General features: G+C 40.8%; 1 protein-coding gene across 3 annotated transcripts in view; it reads right to left on the reverse strand.

The window, feature by feature from the left end:
• The window catches only part of TMTC1 (transmembrane O-mannosyltransferase targeting cadherins 1), a 243731-nt gene that overhangs the window by 41323 nt on the left and 180355 nt on the right, over positions 1-22053 (reverse strand). For all 3 annotated transcript variants that reach the window (XM_053661849.1, XM_037144874.2, XM_037144873.2), the window contains one exon: positions 13139-13282. In XM_053661849.1, the coding sequence (XP_053517824.1) occupies positions 13139-13282 (144 nt within the window). The remainder of the gene's footprint in view (positions 1-13138; positions 13283-22053) is intronic.

Here is a 22053-nt window from a genome sequence, read left to right on the forward strand (position 1 = left end):
ACTGGAGCCAAAGAGAAAGGTCACAATGGCCAGCTGATTTGCTCGGGTGATCAATACCTCTGGATGGCCAGTGCTGTGGGGAGGCTGGGGGTGGAGGGGTACAGTGGGAAACACTGCGATTGGAGGAGGCAGTTTTGTCCTTCAGAGAAACTCTGTTGTAAATGTCCTGTTTTGCATCCAAATCTTAGCTCCTGTGTTATTCATATGGGGTCATCATATATAAATAAAAAGCTTCTAGTATTCTGCAAGCAAAATTCCACTCTCTTAAGTTTCCCCCAGGAACTTCCAAAAGGCTAAAATTCCTGAGATGGGGTTCCTGGAACCAATAACACCTTCAACATTGATTTCATAAGAGAAACATCAAGTAGAAATGAGATCTTGTTCATAACGTGCAAATCTTGCCATTAAACATTTGTAGTTTCACAGGGAATTTCCCCTTTGGTTCTACGGCAGTGAGACAGTTTTTCTTGTGTGTTAAGTAAAAACATTTGCATCATCTCACTTTCCTGGCTCTAGCTCAATGACAGATATTTAGCAAAAGCAAATAAAACCTTACCACATTTTCTTTTTAGTAATTAAAGACCTGTTAAGTGTCAATTTAGAAAACTTTTTGGACTCCTGTCTAAACTCTCAAGACACATTCATTTAAACTGAAAGCAGATGCTTGCCTTGAAAAAGTATTGACATTTTGGGAGAATTTAGGAAATGCCAGTAACAGAAATAAATGGATTTGGCAATGCACTTGGCAGTAATAAAATTTCCCATTAACCACAGTGTGAACTTGGAGTGCTAGGCAGATTTTTTAATTTCTTTCTCTTTGTCAGGGTATTTGTTGTTGTTGGATCCCAAAAATGATGTCTTTCACAAAGGAAAAAGGGTATGTATGTTCTTTTTTTTTTTTTTTTAAACATGGTGGTGGGGAGAAGGGAGTGGCGGACAGACTTTCCCGGCTTTTCTGAAAAGCTGAATGGTGAAAGTCAGATTGTGAACATCTGACTGAGACGACCTTCTCTCAGCACACGTTTTTCTGGGGCTCTACTCTATTTCCTGTACAGCAAATTTAAAACGATTGGATTATCCTCTGTGTGGCCTCTTTAATGATCGTGTTTACTGAGCTCATTCCTGGGCAACGCAAAGGCTGCATTGCATCTGGTTTAGCAGCCTTCACCCTAGTTTTTCTGGTTGACTTTTCACAGAAGCTGCACAGAACTAATTGTCTGGAGGACTGATTTGTATTATGTGGTGGGAAAGAATGAATTTTTCTTGAATGCCAAACCCACACTCAATACAGTGTTAAGTAGACCGTCTGCCCTCCCCGCCACAGAGGGTTTGTGGCATTGGACTCAGGTCACTGTGGCGACAATGGGAGGCAGCTGGGGTGCCCACCCTATGTGCTGTGAGTGGTCAAACTTCGGCCGTTTTGAACACCTGCCTCTGCCACTGAAAACTGAGGAAAGGGAATGACAGAAGGTCCTGACACAGTCTGGTCACAGAGCAGCAAACGCGGAGACCTGGCTCGTGCGAAGACCTCCCGTAGGGGCTGGCATGGAGTAGGCTGTGAGGAAAGGTTCCTCCTGGGTCCCCTTCGCCGTCACTCCTCTGAATGGCTGTTGATGTCTTTACCGTCAGCTCAGAGAGGTCACTGTCCTGAAGCCTGGCATCAGGACCCTTGTCCCATGATGGCCTTGCCCTGCCAAGGTGGGCTGGGAGTGGGTGGAGGATTGGCCCAAGCCACTATCACTTCAAGGTGCAGGCAAATATTTAAGCTAAACCTTTCAGTGATTTGAAGGAAAGCAGAGAAACAATGCTCCCAGGGTGGGACCTGGAGGAGAAGGCAGCTGGGAAAAGCTGATTCAGCCAGGACTTATTTATCCCCCCGAGGAAGGGCCACAGCTGAACGCAGAGCCCTGAGTTTAGGCTCCGGCTGAGAGCTGTCTGAATCCCAACTCTGCCTTCGCCTGCTGTGTGACTTGGGTTGGACGCTCCATCTCCATGAGCCTCAGTGGAAGAATCTGTGAAATGTGCACGTTAATCTCTCCCTCTCCAGCTTCCTGCGAGGGTGAAACAAATATGCAGGGGCAGTGTGCTTAGCACAGCATCTGGCACGTGGAACAGCGCAGGAAACATGAGCTCCACTGGCTCGTTCCCCACCTTCCACCCAGGTTCCCCCAAAGGAATTTCTACGAGAAGTTGCACTAGCCGATTTCTCAGCAAAGGCACAATGCTGTTCGGATGCAAATGTTGCCTCTGAAAAGAAAGGGGACTTCCAGTTCCTTTCTGGTCATCTACTAACACTTCAGTTAAGAGATGGGCAACTTGGAGTCCTCATTAAAACCACAGATGTTCCTGTCCCTCATTTAGAACAGGAGCAAATGGAGCCTCAAGGTGGTTGGATACTGCCCCAAGAGCTGTTCAACTGCAGGGGTAGAAAATGCATTAGCTCCTTCTCATTCATAATTAATTCTATTCTAAGAACGTGGGCTTCAGATTAGAAGTGAGAAATTATGTCCCTAGGCTAGTAAGAATTAATAATCACTAAAACTTATTTCATCTTTACTGGAGGCTAGGTCCTGTTAAGTACTTCCATACATTCTTGTGTTTAGTACTCATGAAGGATGCAGTTACTACTGTGATTTCCAGTTTATGGATGAGTAGTTGGAGGCACTGCAAAACAAAATCGTTTTCCTGGGTTGCAGACTACTCTGTGATACAGCTGAGATCCAAACTCGCTAAGCTCTGCAGCTCTTGGACCTGAGGCTGGCGTGACCCCCCAGCTGGACAGAGGGAAAGCACTGGCTCTGGACAAGCCCCGAGCCCCAAGCGGGCAGGTTCTGGAGCCACAAGGAAGCGCTCTGTGTTTGTCATTCAAGAGTCAGTTACTGTTGTTCCTTTCACTTGCAGGAGAGGTGGCAGAAAGGCTGAGGGCAGTGAGCCCTGCAAGGCTGCCAGCAGACAGGTGGCACCGCAGGACACACGAAGTAGGACAGTCCCACACTGGGCCTGCTGGAGTGAGCGGAACACGGGAGGGAGGCTGACAGAACTGGTGAGGAGTCACGAAGAAGGAAGGGAGCCTTAAGGGAGGCTTCACTTCCCCACGCGGCTTCCCAGACAGGGCTGCGGGCCACAGGCAACAGAGCAAGCCTGCACTGCCTCTTTCTGTCCTTTCAAGTTCTCTTTCTGGACTTTTAGAGCACTTTTAGATTTGCATACCTTTTAGTGATCTCTAACCACTTATATTCCCAATTAATCTCTGTGTCAGGGCAAAGCTGATCTCCTACAGGATTTAAGATAAAAAAGTCGAGGTGCCTGGTCCCCTGCAGTAAGACGGTATGTCCAAGAAGAAATTTCCAATGATTACCCTCATTTCTTTTTAAATTGAATTGATTCCTCTTTAAGTTACACTTCAAGTTAAAAGTTGTTCCAAGTCATTCCCCAGCACAGGAGCTGAAGGGAACTAAATGGCAAATGAATCCAGGACAGATGATGAGGTTTAAGGAAGTGAAAAAGTTCTTTCCAGGGCAAAGGGGACTGCTGAAAACTCCAGTCCTTCACAAAGCAGGCCAGCCTTTTCAATGACACTGTCTCAAATATTTATGCAAGGAGAGAATATGATGACATCCCAGTTTCTTCAAGGGAAGGTAAACAAAGCCTGCGGTTCCTGAGAGCTTGCTCTCTCCCACGGTGCTTCCTGTGCAGAGCCGACTTCTGGCCTTCCCTGTGTTCACTGCAGCCGTCAGGGCAAAAGAAAGGATTGAGAAGGGAGACCTTGCTGACTGCACTATGGATTTAAAAACAATTTGCTCATGCCTGACACATTAGTAATCACAGCCTAAATGAGTAGAGTTTCGGTGAGGGAGAGACAGTTACGAAAATATTTTCACAATTAGCAATCTGTTTATATACAAAGAACTCTAAAATCTTGAAGAAGTGGGTAGACATTCTCATCATTTCCCAGATAATTCAGTTTTGCAACGCATTGAATATAAAAATGCAAGTAAAACAGAGATCAGATGAACTAGAAGAGTTCTCACGTTAAAACCTTTGTCATGTTTTTCTCAAATGTAGTTTGCAAGTTAGTGTTTCTCATACACTGACAAGTGCTCAGTTTGGCTCAGCATCTGGGTTCACACACTGTGGGGAATAGTAGGAAAGGAGTAGGAAAGTGGCAGGATTATGGGAAGTCTTAACACCGTGGTGTACGGACTCTATGTGTGTCTGTAATGGATGGTCAACGAATTTCTGAGGTGCTCCCAAATTCAAAGGGAGGGTGGCAGAAGAGTAGATACTGGAAACAGAAGAGAAAAATAATGTGTTGTAATATAACAAGAGCTTCAAAAGCAGTGGAAGGTGGTCAACAGTGTCATATTCTTCACTCCAGAGAAATTGAGGGCAGCGAGAGCTGAGAGAGCCTTTGGGTTTCAGAGCTGGTGCGCAAGACAGCAGCTGCACTGGAATGTCGAAAGGACAGGTGGGAGGAAGAAGGACCATGTGTTACCCATTCCTCCCGTCAATTTGACCAGAGAAAGGAAGGACTGAGGGGAACAATTGGAGGGAGTAACTAAACTGAGAAAGACTCCCTAGGGGTCAGATGTCTGTGGAATGGGAAGAATCTGAAGACCTGAGAGAGAACCCATGATAATGGGTGGGGGGATGGGGAAGAAACAGCATCAGGAACTTATGTGGGTTTTACACTAATGAGTAATCAGGGCTGAAATAAAAAAGACTGATGACACCGAATGTTAGGGTGTGAAGTGAAGGGACTGCTCACCATTGTTGGAGTGAAACGAGGTACAATTACTCCGAAGAACTGTTTGGCAGTTTCTTAAAACAGTAAAGATACAATTATCCACAATTCCACTCCTAGATATTTACCCCAAAATAAACATACGAAGACTGGGATGTGAAGATTCAAAACCTGAATATTCATAAAAACTCAAATATATAAACAAACCAAGTATCTACCCATGGAAAATAACAAATGACCTATTTATACAATGGGATATATATAATAATACAAATTTTTAAATTTATGCTAGTCAGCAATAAAAAAGATAACATGTAATAACATGGATAAAACTCAAAAGTTATGCTAAGGAAAATTATTCAGAGAGCAAAAAAGTACAGGTGATCACCTGTAAAAGGTGAAAGATTTATGCAATCTGAAGAGAAACCAGAGTAATGATCACCTGTAAATGAAGTTCTAAAACAGGCTACACTACTTTATGGGGAAATAATATCAGAACAACAGTGGCCTCATGGGGGGGCGTGGAAATTACTCAAGAGAAGTATGAAGGGTGTTTTCTGGAGTGATAGAATTATTCTATGTGTTTTTTGGGGGTAACTACAAGAGTATGTAAAATTTCAAAACTCATTACTTGAGATTTGTACATTTTTTGCATGTTAATTATGCCTTAATTAAAAAAAAAACCCACGAGCACAGGTGTGAACAGGTGCCTTATGAGAGAGGCAAGGCAATTCTTTCTTCCAAAGAACTGAAGAGGCAGTCTGCGAATGCAGGAAATTTTGAGGTAGGCAGAAAGGAAGCTGCAAAATATTCACCCTAAATGACTTGAACACTGTTAGTAAAGGTAAGGGGTGATGCCATCTTCTGGGTATGTGTGTGGGCATGGAGGTGGGGAACAAGGATACAGGAAATACGCATTAGGGAGATAGGAAATACTTGAGACGTATAATAAGGCCCGAAAAGATGCATCTCTAACAGCTCCATCTCCCACCCTGCCCTGTTTATTTTCTCCCCAAATGGCTGTCGTCAGAGTTTTTTGCAAGGGTCCCATTTACCTCAGATTTTTTTTGTCTTCAGCGTGTGACAGATTAGATGAAAATATAGAGTGTACATACTTTTTTCTAAAAAAATATATTTTATTGATTATGCCATTATAGTTGTCCCATTTCCCCTCCTTCATTCCCCTCCCCCCTGTACACCCCCTCCTCCCAAATTCCCCAGCTTTGGTTCATGTCCATGTGTCATAAGTTCTTTAGCTTCTACACTTCCCACACTACTCTTGCTCTCCCTCTGTCTATTTTCTCCCCACCATCTATGCTACTTATTCTCTGTATCTTTTCCCCCTCTCCTCCTCCCACTCCCCTCTTGCTAACCCTCCGCATGATCTCCATTTCTGTGGTCCTTTTTCTGTTCTAGCTGTCTACTTAGTTTGCATTTGTTTTAGGTGTGGTTGTTAATAACTGAGTTTGCGGTCCTTTCACTGTTCATCTTTTTTATCTTCTTTTTCTTAGATAAGTCCCTTTAACATTTCATATAATAAGGGCTTGGTGATGATGAACTCCTTGAACTTGACCTGATCTGAGAAGCACTTTATCTGCCCTTCCATTCTAAATGAGAGTTTTTTCTGGATAGAGCAATCTTGGATGTAGGTCCTTGCATTTCATGACTTGGAATATTTCTTTCCAGCCCCTTCTTGCCTGTAAGGTCTCTTTTGAGAAATCCACTGACAGTCTGATGGGAACTCCTTTGTAGGTGACTGTCCTCTTTTCTCTTGCTGCCTCTACAGTTTTCTCCTTCATTTTAATCTTGACTAATGCAATTATGATGTGCCTTGGTGCGTTCCTCCTTGGGTCCAACTTCTTTGGGACTCTCTGAGCTTCCTGGACTTCCTGGAAGTCTATTTTCTTTGCCAGAGTGGGAAGTTGTTCTTTATTATTTGTTCAAATAAGTTTTCCACTTGTTGCTCCTCCTCTTCCCCTTCTGATAACCCTATAATTCGGATATTGGAGCATTTAAAGATGTCCTGGAGGTTCCTAAGCCTCTCCTCATTTTTTTTGAATTCTTGTTTCTTCATTCTTTTCTGTTTGGTTGTTTCTTTCTTCTTTCTGGTCTACTCCATTGATTTGAGTCCCAGTTTTCTTTCCATCACTATTGGTTCCCTGTTCATTTTCCTTCATTTCAGTTAGTGTAGCCTTCATTTTTTCATCTAATTGATTTTGGTCACCCCAAATCAACCAGTTCTGTGAGCGTCCTGATCAGCAGTGTTTTGAACTGTGCATCTGATAGGTTGGCTATCTCTCGGTCACTTAAAAGTATTGGCTCTGGGGCTTTGATTTGTTCTTCTGTTTAAGCCATTATTTTTTGGTGTGGTCCCACCTGTTAAGTATGAGGGGCATTGGAGCCTTAGGTGTTCCCCAGGGCAGGGCAACCCAGTCTTTGGGTTGTGAGGCTGTATGTGGGGGCGGGGTCAGAGAAGGGCAATGGCGTTTGCTCCACTCTCTCTCAAATTTCAGTCCCTTCTGCTGCTTCCCACAAGCAAATTGGACCCTTCTGGTGCTGGTTTTCGGGTGGGTGGGCTTGTGTAAGTTCTAGAACCCTGTGGGTCTCTCCAGCGAACTCTCATGTGAGGGTAGGAGTCTCTCCCAGTACCTCAACCCCTGCAAGTTTTTTCAATCAATGCTTTCAGTTTTTATTTCCTGGCTCTGGGGCCCTGGGTTGCATGGTCTGTCTTACTGCCCATTTTTGTCTGGTTTATCTGTGCACAAATGTGTATCCGTGGTCAGCTAACAGCTTTGCGCACCTCACTGGGTTTGCTCATTTCCTCCTGGTGCCGGTGTCTGCCAGCCACCACTTTTTCCTGCTGGGATTCCTCTGCCAGCCGCCAACTCCGCCCCTCTTACTGGTCTGGATGAATGGTTCATTGTCAGTACAGTTCAATTTTCTGTCTGTTCTGGTTGTGTTTTTGTTTCTAAATCTTTGTTGTCCTTAAATTTGGTTGTGTGAGGAGGCACAGTGTTTCTACCTATGCCTCCATCTTGGCCAGAAGTCAGTGGGTATATATTCCTGATAGAGGTGAAAACTGCTTCTTAGTAAAAAATCATCTTAGATGTTACAATGATGTGTGGTCTCCCAATGCTCAACCCCACCTAACAAATCTTATTCCTGAGCTTTAAATTGGGGTTGGAGGTGATTAGAAAAAATGCTTCAAAAGGGTGAGGTAACAACAAAAAATGTTGAGAAATGCTATTCTAGGGAAAGCAAACTTCAAGCAATGGGAGGACCCTAGGTTGGGGCACTAGTCAGGCAAGTAAATGATAGTTAAGGTGTGAAGGAGTCTAAGTTGATGTCACATTCAAAACTAAAATAGATCACATAAATTAGAGATAGGCTATAAACTATGAACATAACAACCACAGAGAACAGAAATTCTAATGATGGTGAAGTGCAGGGCCAGAGGAATTGACGACAACTGAGCTAGAAAGTGGCAGGTCATAAATCATCACTGACAATAGGTCAGTAGGAGTGACAGAGAGCAGGATGGGAAGGTGGGCAGGAGTAAGAGTTTAGGGTCAAAAAGGAACATTTCAGAATTCAGATATTAAAGAAAGCAGAGGTCTGCACAATTAAAAAGCCCACGGCATGGCCATTTGGTGAGTGCCCACGGCAGAGCGGACTGGAGGGCCCTGAATGCGGGCAGCAGAGGAACTAGGTGCTGAATGTAATTTTTGTATGTGCTAAAAATGGCAGCATGGGCTGGTAGCAAGAAAAAGTTACTACTCTGGTGCTCAAGCCCCCGAGGAGGAGGGGACAGTCTCCAGAAGATTGTGAGATGGCAGCAATGAGGATGGAGATGGTGTGAGGGAGATGCTGGACTGAGCTTCTAAAGAGCTGGGGGAAGGAGACCTGGAGAGAGACGGGTGTGAGCTGAACACAGATGAGGGGGAAGAACTGTAATGGGGTTAAGACTACACATAAGTAAAGTTGGAGGAAACCTGGAGACTAACAGGTCCCCATGGGGGTGGGGAGTAGGATTTCGCTCCAAGGAGAGGATGCAGAGCTCATCCCCTCGAAGTCGAAATCCTAATGCGGTGGGAAGAACCCAAACATGTTTTTCTCTATACAATGGGTTGGCATTTTGGATTCTCTGGGGCTTCGGGTAATAAGTAGAGAAGGAGAAAACTATTTTGAGCACATAAAATTTGTTTTTACGAAATAAAACATGGTGTGGCTAGTATCAAAGCTATACGAAAATTTATCACTAACATTTAGGTTTATTTCAAAGACAATGGTTATGCTTTCTGGGTTCTTCTATTCTCTAGATATGCAATTTTCTAAAGGATAGGACTAAAGAAAATGAAATGTATGCTGTTATCAAATTCATCTTCTGTGCAGTTTAATTATTAGACATTCTATCTCATTTTCTTCTGAGTTTTGATGATAAGATTTATTTTGAGTCCCATGTAACACCTATAGCTAATCATATGAATGGAAAGTACTTTTTGAATCAGGGACGTATAATGCGATTCTTTAAGAGGTTCTCGTCATATTCTGGTTCAAACACCAGCCACTATTTTACAGATACAGAAAGCAGTCACAGAAATATTTTCTCATACCCTGAATTTAAATGTTCTATTATATTCTTTTGAGCCATCAGGGGCTTTTGCTCTTTTAATTCATAATAAGTTTATGCTAATCTTGTCTATTTCCTTTTACAAGTTAGGTTCCAAGCAAGGCCAGCAATAATATAAATTAAGAATACTGGCATGGAAAGTTGTTCCTTATCAATCTGTCCCCCTGTAAATGTGCTACATGGATTTGTGACAGATTAGAGTCCAGTAAAGGGTCTTGAAAAAGGCCAAATGTATTTGGGTAGCACTCAGTGAAGTCTACTCCTGTGAGCAGATCTGAAGCTGCCTGTCATAAAATTCCAAAACTTCAGGAAAATTTGCCCTCAGCACTATAAAATTTCTAAGATCCTCTGAAAGAAACACATCTTATTTAGAACTTCTGGCTCACATTGCTCTCAAAGTCAAGGGCATTAATTAAGGTCTGTGCTGTCCAATACAGTAGCCACTAACCACATGTGGCTGTTGATTTCTTGAAATATAAATAGTCTGAGATGTCCTGTAAGTGTGAAATATATACTGGGTTTCAATGATTAATTATAAAAAACAATGTATACTATCTTGTTAATATTTTACATGTTCAATTGTAAAATTAATTTTTAAGATCAATAACATGTTAAAATAACAATATTTTGGATATATTAGGGTAAAACAAAACATATTATTAAAATTAATTTTACCTGTTTTATGTTATGAAATACAGCCACCTGAAAATTTTAAATTACAAAGCCTGACTCTTCTATTTCCGTTGGGTAGTGTGGCTTTAGGGTGCATCCAAGTTCAGGTGAGCCACAAGGGGGCAGTGGAGTGCAGTGTAAGGGGACTGGGCCAGACAGATCTAGGTTCAATTCCCAGGCCTTCTATTTCTTCCCTAAGCACCTTGCTACTCCCAGTCTAAACGGCTCCTATCTACAGAGATATCTTGAGTTCTTAGAGTGAGCATTAATTTCTGTATTACAAGAAACGGCATAATTTTTAACAGCTGCCTAGCCATAGCTTGTGTGGCTCAGTTGGTTGGAGCATTGTCTTGCAAACCAAAAGACTGAAGGCTTGATTCCTGATCAGGTCACATGCCCAGGCTGCAGGTTTGGTCTCCTGTTGGGGCACATACATACGGAGGCAACCGATGGATGCTTCTTTCTCACATGGATGTTTCTCTCCCTCTCTCTCCCCCTCTCTTCTCCTTCTCTATAAAATCAATAAGCATGTCCTTGGTGAGGATTTAAAAAGAAAAGCTGCCTAATGAGAGATAAATGTAGTATGAATCCTAAATAAATAGTAAAATGAATCAAACCAAACCAAATTTATAATATTCTTTCTTCTTTTCACTTTTGACTCATTACCACTTAGCAGAAAAATACTAAGGAAAGCAAAAGTAAAACCTGGCATTATCCAAACGTCGACGGGCTCCGCTGTTTGGTGAGTCACCTCTCTCTGCTACGGAGGGATACGGTGGAAACAACCTTTATGGTTTCCTTAAGAAAAACAGGAAGGCTCTTTCTCTCAAAAGGCAATCGTATACCATTAAATAGCTAAATATTAGATCATTTGGGGGCATAAGAGTTATTTGAGCAGCAGGGGTAGTGGAACATGAAGAGGATATAAGTCCAAGGACAGGAATTCAATCTTGGGTCTACCTCAGCCTAAACCAAGGTCAGAAGAAATCTCCAAATCTTGGTTTTCTCATCGGTAAAATGGGGATGAAGATAATACCTCTCACAGTAGTTTGTTTTGAAGATTAAACAATGGATATAAAAAACACATCTGTAAACTGGAAAGCATTACATAAATGTTAGCTATTATGATAATTTTATTCTGCTGGATTCTAAGAATAATCTACACAGATGTAGTCACTTTGCTCTCTGGTATAATGGGAAAGTGCAGCAGGTGAACAAGAATGGCTTTGCACAGACACTTAACTAGCTGGGACCTTGACTTGGTCCCATCACTGGGAAGGTCTCATTCCAAGAGCACTCAGAATGCTACAGTCCTATACAAATATAATGCTTTGTTGTTGGTTTGGGTGACAATCAAGACCTGATTTTACTGAAAGAGAAGAAGCCCTCTGTCGGGTATCCAGGAGTCCCTCCTGCTGTGAAAAGCAGTCATTGCCATGCTCCAAAAAAATATTTCCTTGTACTTTTAACCCACATATGGTAATTCAAGATAATAGTCAGTGGCAATCAGAAGAGAATTGAAAAGGAAGGTTAGAGTGTACCTCTCTTGTTCAGGTCTTGACCAGATGAAATTTTAACAAATTTCTGCCATCATTTTTGAATCGAGGGACATTCAGCCCATTATGATAATCATAACTGCAGGACATCACTCCTAACAAGAAATGGTACTTTGTATACAGGCCATTGAAGCTAAATTTCTACATCCTCATGTAGATGGGGATGAAGAGAATCCTCATCTACATGATTTTTGAAATCCATGGATAGCCCCCCACACACACATACTGGGTAGGCTTTCACCCAGACATGAAGTTATTTGGGCTCTAAGTTACAACACATACAGATGTATTGTAATGAAGACTTTAAAAAAAGAGTCCTTAGTTTATAAACTTAGAAGTTTGTAAATTAAGAGTTTATAAAAAGAGTCAAGTAAAAACACCCTATAACTAGTTATCTACAATTAGAACTCATTTCTCCCCAACACTTGATTTCTCCTTTTTTTTAAGGGAGCATCTTAGTGGCAACATCTATATGTATAAGGAATATTTAAGGAGTAAACAGGAAGGTGAAGCTGGCGCATCAGACAAGTTACCGAGGCAGTCAGGGCAATCCTGGTAGGCAGAGGACAGGAGAATGAATGCAGCACAACATCAGCCTCAAAGGTCTGAACGTGCTCGCTAAAGGTTTGGAGGCACAAAGCCAATTCAGCGGGTGTGTAGGCTGTCAGAGCCTAACAAGTACAGATAAATACACCACTACAACCTGATTCCAGCCATACTCTTACCTTTTAATGCCCACTTCTAATGTTTTCAACCTATTTTTTAAGTTCAGAAATTATCACTGCCAGCACCACCACCACCATTCCATGCCTAGACTTCCTATTCATAAAAGGACAAGATGCAAAAACACCCCTTTGTGTTAGTCTTCTGTGACACTAATTGCACTATTAACCTTTTACAGGGCAGTGAGTGAAAAGCCATCATCAGTGATTATGCCCAAGAGGCCTTCCTTAGAGAGTTACTCTACTCATTACTAATTCCAGGTATGTCTCCCTTTGTTTCTTACCTACAGTACAAGCTGGGAAGAGTTGTGGTTAGGACATTTGGTTACACCTGCAGAGAAGACTGCTTTTCCTACACCAGCACTTTTCCCGAAGTATATTCATGGAGTACTTGGGAAATGCCCTACCAAAAAAAGACTGACTTGGAAAATGCTGTGTTCCATATTTCCCGCTTGTGGATTCACGGGGCCTTTAGCATATTAGAAATTCTTGCAGTAAAGGAACTATCTTTAGTTTTTAATTCAGCATTTCCTGAGTTTATCTGACCCTGTAATCTTTCCCTAATTCCACCTCTCTTCAGACACTATGAACATCTCCCAGAGTAATACTTCCAAAAAGACATTCTGGAAAACACTCTTCTTGACTGATAAGGGACAGAATTAATCAGATGAATACTGAATTTTCTCAAAGCTTGGGATCCTTAATTACTCCACTCTTGGAAAATGACACAACAGCATAATCGAGTAAGTGTTGAGAAGAAAAGGATTTCTGGGAATCACAAGGCCACCCGGTCAGAGGTGCACATGCCACTCACTTAAGGAGATTCCCGAGATTGAACAGAGCGCGGTTGTGCTGCGGGTTTAGCTGGAGAGCCCTCTGATAGTACATCTGTGCCTCTGCCGTGTTTCTCGTCAGCGTTCCAAGGTTGTTCAGGGCACTTGCATGGCGTGGATACAACCTGGAAAATTTGGAAATATGAAAGCATGATTGTTCAAAACTTCCAAGTCGGACCCAGTTTGCTTGTTCTACCCTCCTTCTCCCCCAGCTTTGCCACAAGCAAATGAAACACTGAATTCTTTATTTTAATGGTATGTCTATGTCAAGCTTTTAAAATTCAATTCTAATGAGATACAATTGACATGAGCATATAAGTTTCAGCTATACAGTATAAGAATTTGACTTACATATACTGTGACATGACTGCCATGATATGTTTAGTTAACATCCATCATCTCATATAGACACAAAAGAATAAGAAATTTTTTTCCTTGTGAAGAGAGCTCTTAGATCTACTCACTGAACAACGTTCACAAGTGCCATAAAGCAGCAGTATTAGCTATAGTCATCTCTAGTACTCATTTATCTTATTACTAGAAGCTTGTAACTTTTGACCACCTTCATCCAATACCCCAGCTCTGGTAACCACAAATCTGATATCCTTTTCTATAGTTTTTTTTTTTTTTTACATTTTACATGTAGGTGAGATCATAAAGTATGCTAAACCCTCATTTAACATTGCCAATAGGTTCTGCAATTTTAAGTGAATTGATTATAATGAAACCAATTTTACCACTGAATAATTGCTGTAAAGGAGGTAAGTTCCTAAGGTATCTCACTAACATTATAACTAAACCTCATTGACTGAAATGATGTTATGCAAGGACCTACTGTATTTGTCTTTCTCTGTTGGACTTATTTCACTTAGCATAGTGTCATATTTTCACAAATTGCAGGATTTCCTTCTTTTTTTAACAGGTGAATAATATTGCATTTTAATGGATAGATAATATACACACCATGACTTCTTTAAACAAGTGTCCTGTTTCCATATCTTGGCTTTGTAAATAGTGCTGCTATAAATATGGGGTTGCAGATGGCTCTCTGACATAGGGTTCTCATATCCTTTGGCTATATTCCAACAGTTGAAATTGCTGAGTCGCACAGTAGTTCTATTTTTAGTTTTTTGAGAAATCTCCATATTATTTTTCAGAATGGCTGCACTAATTTATATTCCCTTTTCTCCACACCCTTACCAACACTTGTTATTTCTTTATCGTTTTTTGAATACTAGCCATTCTGGGGTTCAGCTCAAGATGGCAGCAGAGGTAAATGCAGTTCTCGCCTCGACCCATAACCACATCAAAATTACAACCCAACTATAGAAAAATCGTCATTCAGAACCATCTGAAATCTAGCTGAACAGGAGGCTTACAACTAAGTATGTAAAGAAGAAGCCACATCCAGACAGGTAGGAGAAGTGGAGACATGGAACAGGCTGGTCCCACACTCATGTGTGGTAGATAAAAACTGGGAGTGGTATTTAGGCTTAAGAGGTACCTGCTAAGGAGCAACAGGTCCCAGCCCAACACCAGTTCCCTCGGCCCAGGATTCCGGTGTCAGGAAGATAAGTCCCCATAAATTTTGCTGTAAAAGTCAGCATATATTGTGAATGAGTAAGATGGAGGGATTCTAGATTCCTACACATCCCTCTTGAAAGGCTCACACATGGACTTAACATATTTTGTCATGTAAAATATGCACTTTTTTGCCCAAATTTTTTAGGGAAAAATAAGGATGCACATTATACATGGGCATAATGATTACATACTGTGGGTATAATAACAGGGTATAATAATCCCTGTAATGCACACAAAATATTGGTGCACATTATATGGCAAAATATGGTACTTGGACTCACTCTGAGCTCCAGGGCTGGGGCAGCAGCTTGAAAGGCACCAGAGACATGGGGAGGAACTGAAGCGTCCAGCCTGATCAGGGTGAGAGCTGAAGGGGCATACAGAAGTCCTAGCAGAGGCCACTGATCCATTGCTGAGCCCTCCCCACACAGCACCAGCAGGCAGGCACCATATTTGAGTCTCCATCAACCTGGCTAACACTTTTTCCCTCCACCCTGGAGATTCTGAGAACCCACCCCACCCAATTTGTGGGTGTACCCAAGCTATTTCCAGTGGCTGTTCCAGACAAATGGCTTGTCTTGGCTCATGCTTTGGATAAAATATCTCAAACAAGCAGCATCTGGCCTCAGTGTGCCCCATACCACTCATGAAGTAGTCCTAGGCCTGGCATGAGTTACAGCCAGCCTGGTTCATAGGTTGGCCTTTCCTTGATACCTCTAAGCTCGGCACAAATAGCAGCTATCTATCTTCAGATTGCACTGAAGGAGGGCAGAGGCAGAACACAGGCAGTGGCTGACCCTGGCCTATACTTCCTGGGAGAAGCCAGAGCCAGGATACCTAGTGGACAGCTTCAGACCACCTTGAAGAACCAGCTAACCAACTCCACAAGTGAGAGACTCAAGGTGTGGACTTAGCAGGTACCAGAGCTCCCACTAAAGTTAAGTCCTGCTCCATGGGGTAGGCCCCTGCACAGCTGGTCCTCTCAGTGGTTACCCAGTCCTTGTAGCTCATCAGCTTGAGGGTAAATCCTTCCCATTGATGTGCCAACAGCAATCAAGGTTCAGATACAATAGGAGGGTGTACACATCCTACGGGGTTGGAGGTGGTGCATCAGGATTGTCCATCTTGAGTGAACATGGAGGCTGTGCCACTGGACCCTGCAGGACCCTGCAGGACCCTGCTACATAGAAGGACCCTACTACTAAGCCTGGGAAGTGTAGCAGCTATACCTAATACAAAGAAACTGGCTGCCAAAATGAGGAGACAAATAAACATGTCCCAAATAAAAGAACAGAACAAAACTCCAGAAAAAGAATTAAATAAAATTGACATAAGCAATATACTATATGCAGAGTTCAAAACACTGGTGATAAGTATATTCAATGAACTTAGTGAAAACTTCAACAGTAGGAGAAAGGACATGGAAATCACAGAAAAGAACCAGTCAGAAATGAAGGATACATTAACTGAAATAAAGAATACATTACAGGGAATCAACAGTGTAGTAGATGAAACAGAGGATCAAATCAGGGATTTGAAAGGTAAGGAGGCAATAAACACACAATCAGAATAGTAAAAAAGAAAAACAAATCCAAAAAAAGAGGGTTGTGTAAGGAGCTTCTGGGACAACTTAAAGTACATCAACATTCAACATTTGCATCATAGGGGCACTAGAAGGAGAAGAGAGCGAGCAAGAAATTGAAAACCAATTTTAAAAAATAATGACAGAAAACTTCCCTAACCTGGTGAAGAAAGTGGACATACACATCCAGGAAGCATAGTGAGTCCCAAACAAAATGAACTCAAAGAGGCCTATAAAAAAACACTTGATAATTAAAATGCATAAGGTTAAATACAAAGGGAGAATCTTAAAAGTAGTAAGAGAAAAGCAGTTAGTTACCTACAAGAAAGCTCCAATAAGATTGTCAGCTGATTTCTCAAAAGAAACTTTGTAGGCCAGAAGGGTTGGCAAGAAATATTCAAAGTGATGAAAAGCAGGCACATACTCCCAAGATTGCTCTACCCAGCAAAGCTATCCTTTAGAATCAAAGGACAGATAAAGAGCTTCCCAGACAAGAAAAAGCAGAGTTCATTACCACCAAAACAGTATTATATGAAATGTTGAAGGAGGTTTTTAAGAAGGAGAAAATCAAAACCATGAACAATGAAATGGCAATAAATACATATATATCAACAATTGAATCTAAAAAAAATAAATGAGCTAATAGAACAGAAACAGACTCAGAGATACATAGAACATTTTGATGGTTGCCAGATGGGAGGGAGGGAGGTCGGAAGCATGAATGAAAAAGGTGAAGGGATTAAGGAGTGCAACTTGGATCCTATCGGGTATGGTTTCAGTTGTTTGGAGCATCATTCCATAAACCAAAAGGTCACAGCTGGATTCCCAGTCAGAGCACGTACTCGGGTTGAGGATTCAGTTCCTAGTCAGGACATGTACAAGAGGCAATCAACTGATGTTTCTCTCCCTCCCTTCCCCTTTCTCTAAAATCAATGTATGTGTCCTCAGGTAAACACTGAAAAAACAAAAAAAAACAAGTGCAAATTGGTAGTTACAGAATAGTCATGGGGCTGTAAAGAGCATATAAAATATAGTCAATAATATTCTAATAACTAAGCACGGTGTCAGATGGGTACAAGATTTATTGAAATGATCACTTAGTAAGTTATATAATGTATAATCACTGGGTTGTAGCCCCATAACTAATATAATATTGTGTCAACTGTAATTAAAAAATGAAAAATGATTTTAAAAATACTAGCCACACTAACAGATGGTGAGGTGACATATCATTGTAGTTTTGCTTCCCCGCGATAATTAATAATGTTGAGTATCTTCTCATGTCCCTGTTGGCCATCTATATGTCTTATTTGGAAAAATGTCTATTCATATTCTTTGCTAGTTAATTTAACTGGAGTTTCTTGTTCTTGACTGGTATAGGAGCTTTACATATTTTAGGTATTAAATTTTTATCAGATATATGATCTGCAAATATTTTCTCACATTCTGAAGTCATTATTTTATTTTATCAATGGTTTCTCTTGCTGTGCACAAGCTTTTTAGTTTTATATAGTCCTACTCATTTATTTTTACTATTGTTACCTTTGCTTTTACTGTCAAATCAAAAAAAAAATCATTGCTAAGACTGGTGTCAGGGACCTTACAGCCTGTATTTTCTTCTAGGAGTTTTATGGTTTCTGGTCTTACATTTGTTTTTAATTCATTTTGTTAATTTTTGTGTATGGTGTAAAGCAATGGTCCAGTTTCATTCTTTTGCATATGCTGTCCGATTTTCACAACATCATTTATTAAAAAGACTCTTTTTCACATTGTGTATTTTTGGTTTCTTTATAGTAAATTAATTGACAATAGATGTGTGGGTTTATTTCTGGGCTCTCTATTTTCTTCAATTGATCACTGTGTCTTTTTTTTTATAAAACAATACTGTGCTGTTTTGATTACTATAGCTTTCTAATATAGTTTGAAATGGTGCATGATGCCTCTGCTTTGTTTTTTTTTCTTATGCCAAATCTTAATGGTGAACTATGTTTACAGTTGCAAGCATATACATAAGGCAGGGGAGCAAATGTTTGACATTTACTGGCGTAAGTAAATAACTCCCAAACAGTGCAAAGATAAATAGTGTGTGAATCTATAAAGTTCAATAAATTTTAATCCTTTGGAGATTAAAATAACTTTCAATTTGCTTTAATAGAAAATTCTCACTGCCTCGGGTGCTGAGTTTGTGTCCTGGCGGGACTGCGGACAAGCTGCCTTTTACAGTACCCACTATTTCCAGAAGATGCTGGGGGTTCCCTGGACCAGACATCTTTATAACCATATTTGGACTGGAGCATCAGTTAGATCATCACCATTTAGCAAAGGTGGTACATGTCTCCCCATGAAAAAAACTTTATCCCCAAATAATCATCCCTCTTGACTCTCTTTTTCCACTTTATCTGATCTCCCTCTCCTTCTGCACTTTGTACCACCTGGCTGGATATAGTTCTTGCAATAAAAATCCTGACAAACACAAAAAAAATACCGAAAGTTAAATAATGCACAATAAAGTGAAAACAATTCTTCCAGTGTTCAAAAGCCATTGTAAAGGACTGGGTATATATCAGGAAACCAAATTTATGCTGATTAAGGAAGTAAGGGAATCAATTTTTGGTTTTTAACTCAAACTATGAAGAAGGCAAATCAGCACAGCAACGCGGCTTAGCTGTTTCTGCCACACTGAGAGTGGACACGTTTAGCTGCTAAGAGGTTCACTCCATCTCTGTCACCCGGATTACTTTGAATAAGCCTGTGGAGCTGGCTTTTAATGTGGAAAAGCCAAGGTAATGGCCAAGTAATAAAAATCGGATCTGTTCTTGTCAAGTCTCTTGACAATCAAATGCCCTCCCACTCTGTTCTGTATGTTCTAAGCAGATCAATTTAATTCTGGGTCAGAAGGGGTTGCTATTCAAGGGCCAAGAAGACAAGTTGCGGAACTTTTTATTTCAAATCTTTGCTTAACCGGAGCTTCCTAAGTTTATTTTCCTGTGCCATTCATCCTCCCTTCCCTACTCCCTCACTGAACAGCGATGAACATCCCTCAGAACTTCAGAACACGTGTTTTTAAAAAGATATTTTGGGTAATGCTTCTCTTGACAGACAAAGAATAGAATCAATTCAAAGGAATGTTACATCCTCTCAAAGCTTAAAAGCCCTAATTATTCACAATGGCTCTGAAGGCTGTAGGGAAAGATATATTATGAGAGGAAGCAGGGAAAAGATAACACACCAGGCCCAACAAGCGCTGTTGTTTGCTTCTCTTTGGTGACCTTTAACTAGCAAAGACAACTTTAGAGTCCCTGGTCCTAGCCCCTTAATACCCAATCTCACCGTTCCAAAGGCATGGCAAGTTTTTTTGCTCTTTCTGAGATGCCACTACAGGATACCAGAGCTATGAGGAGAGACAAAAATAAAATGCTCTTGTACCTGCCCGTTCGCTCCGTACCCAGAAGTCTCCTGGGAAGCTTGTGCCTAAGAATTATTTTGGAAATGGTTATGGAGTGCACATTACAGCCAGGGCCGGGGCTCAAATTTTTCTAAAGGAAGTTTTTTTTTTATGTTGGGTAAACCTCTGTGACTTCCAAATGACTTAAGAGATGTCTAGTGAACACAGTGAGAATAATTCTCATCATTTCCCTGACGACAAACAGTGATAAAAAGCATCCCGAGACATCTGCCTTCTCAGAAGAGAAGAGAACTTCATAAATTTGATCTTTTCCTTATTTCTTTGAGGCTTTCAAGCTCTCAAAATGAATGTCTGAGGTGAAAGCACAAACTAGGGACAAGGACAGTAAATTCAGTGAGAGCTGCCACACGGGCTCACCTCTGCACCCTGAGTTCTCACACCTCTGCTCTCCAGCCCACGATCATTTAAAGGAACAGCATGCACTTTCAAAGTTCACTGACTACAAAAATGTTTCTCTCTCCTAATTTTTAAAAATCAAATCAGAAACCAAACATAAGTCCACACAGAACTCTTAAAAACAGAAATAGGTAATGAGAAAGTAAAAATCTTCAGTGTGCCTGTGTTTCAAGGCTGTAGAACCAGCAGGCAAAGGAGAGGGCTTCCTGGCCAGCAGCAGTCAGAAAAGAGGTTCTACGTTCATTAACAGAGGCCCGATGCCTGCAAGAAGATTGCTGCCATTTTAGGTGAATTACTGAATCTTATCATGAAAAGCCCTCGACCTGGAAAATGAATAGGTATTTATTCCTGGTGATAGTAAGGGTCTTCTCGTAATACCTTGTCTCACTGGTTATCTGATTAGGTTGACCTAGTCGCAAACAAGCATTGGATCATCTATGAAACAAAGATGAATTTCATTTAAAGGATTCTTCAACAACCATGTCAGAATAAAAATAGGGCTTTTTATTTTGATTTTCATATAGATGTAGATATTTTCTTAAAATAGATATTCTTGTATACTGAAGACCTATGCAAGAACAAATCTTATTTTGTATGTTTATTTTTTTTAAAGATTTCATTATTTTTAGAGAGAGAAGATAAAAAGAGGAGAAAAATATCAATGTGTGGTTGCCTCTTGTATGCCCCTACTGGGAACCTGGCCCACAACCCAGCCATGTGCCCTGACTGGGAATCCAACCAATGACCCTTTGATTCACAGGCTGGTGCTCAATCCACTGAGCCACACCAGCCAGGTTTGTATGTTTACTTTTGAAATAAACACAAGTTTATTTACTTGGGTCTAAGTCAACCCTGAGGTCTTGAGGGGGGTGGCATGGAGGGAATTTTCTATTTAAAAGATGAATAATTTAGGAGATGTCTGTGTAACTATAGCAATTGTCAGAATACACTAAGTCCGTCTTGAATAAATTAAGGCCATCTTAACTCTAACTTCTACAGGCATGTTTTACAAAAGTTCTGTTAGCAATTATTCCCTTTCCCAGTTAAAAAAGAAAAACCTCAACAAAAGCTTCATTGCAACTGCACGCAGCAGTGTGGTGACTGCAGGCCTACTATTCAAAGACCAGTGCAACTGGACTTTCTTTCTCACAGTTTTATTCACCACTTGCATTGTTTATGGGGGCTCTTGCTATTTTACTATTTTTATTTCAGTGAGTTAGATTTTAAAAATTTATTATACAGAAAAGGTGTCATGCTGTCAAATAATTCTGGGGTATTCGGAATTTTATTTTTCCTCCTTCAAAAAGAAATTTGGACAGAGAGATACAGTTCCATGAAGAGATGGAAGAGAGATACAGTTCCAATTGAAGAGATGTTTTTCAATTATTGGATAATGTACATTTGTGATAAACACACATCCATTTGAGCATTTAAGGGGTTCTTCATTTTTATCTGTTGGCAGAATTAATAAAGTAGATAGGTAAGAACATTATTATTCCCTTCCATTCCCAGTCACCTTCTCTGGGAAGAATGAACATCAACACTACGTTAACAGGAACAGGAGCCTCAGTGAAAAACAGAAGGCAGGAACAAAAGAAAATGGGTGTCAAAAGAGCCAGGATGTATTCATGACACTTTTTTTATTTTAGAGGGCTTTTTCATACAGTATCTCATATAGCTTCCTAGTTCTTTAATTAAAATTACTGCATTATTTTATAGCTGAGAAAAGGGATGCTGGAAGAATTAAGCAATCGGTTATTAGAAAAACAAAGAAGTATCTCAGAAGTCCTTGTGTTCTTAAGTGGTAAGAAGGCAGACAGTTCCTGTAAATCTATTTTCCCAAACAATACATGAATCATTCTGCCATG

This window comes from Artibeus jamaicensis, unplaced genomic scaffold (genome assembly GCF_021234435.1).
Source record: "Artibeus jamaicensis isolate MK-2021 breed Jamaican fruit bat unplaced genomic scaffold, CSHL_Jam_final contig_233, whole genome shotgun sequence".
Lineage (NCBI taxonomy): Eukaryota > Metazoa > Chordata > Mammalia > Chiroptera > Phyllostomidae > Artibeus > Artibeus jamaicensis.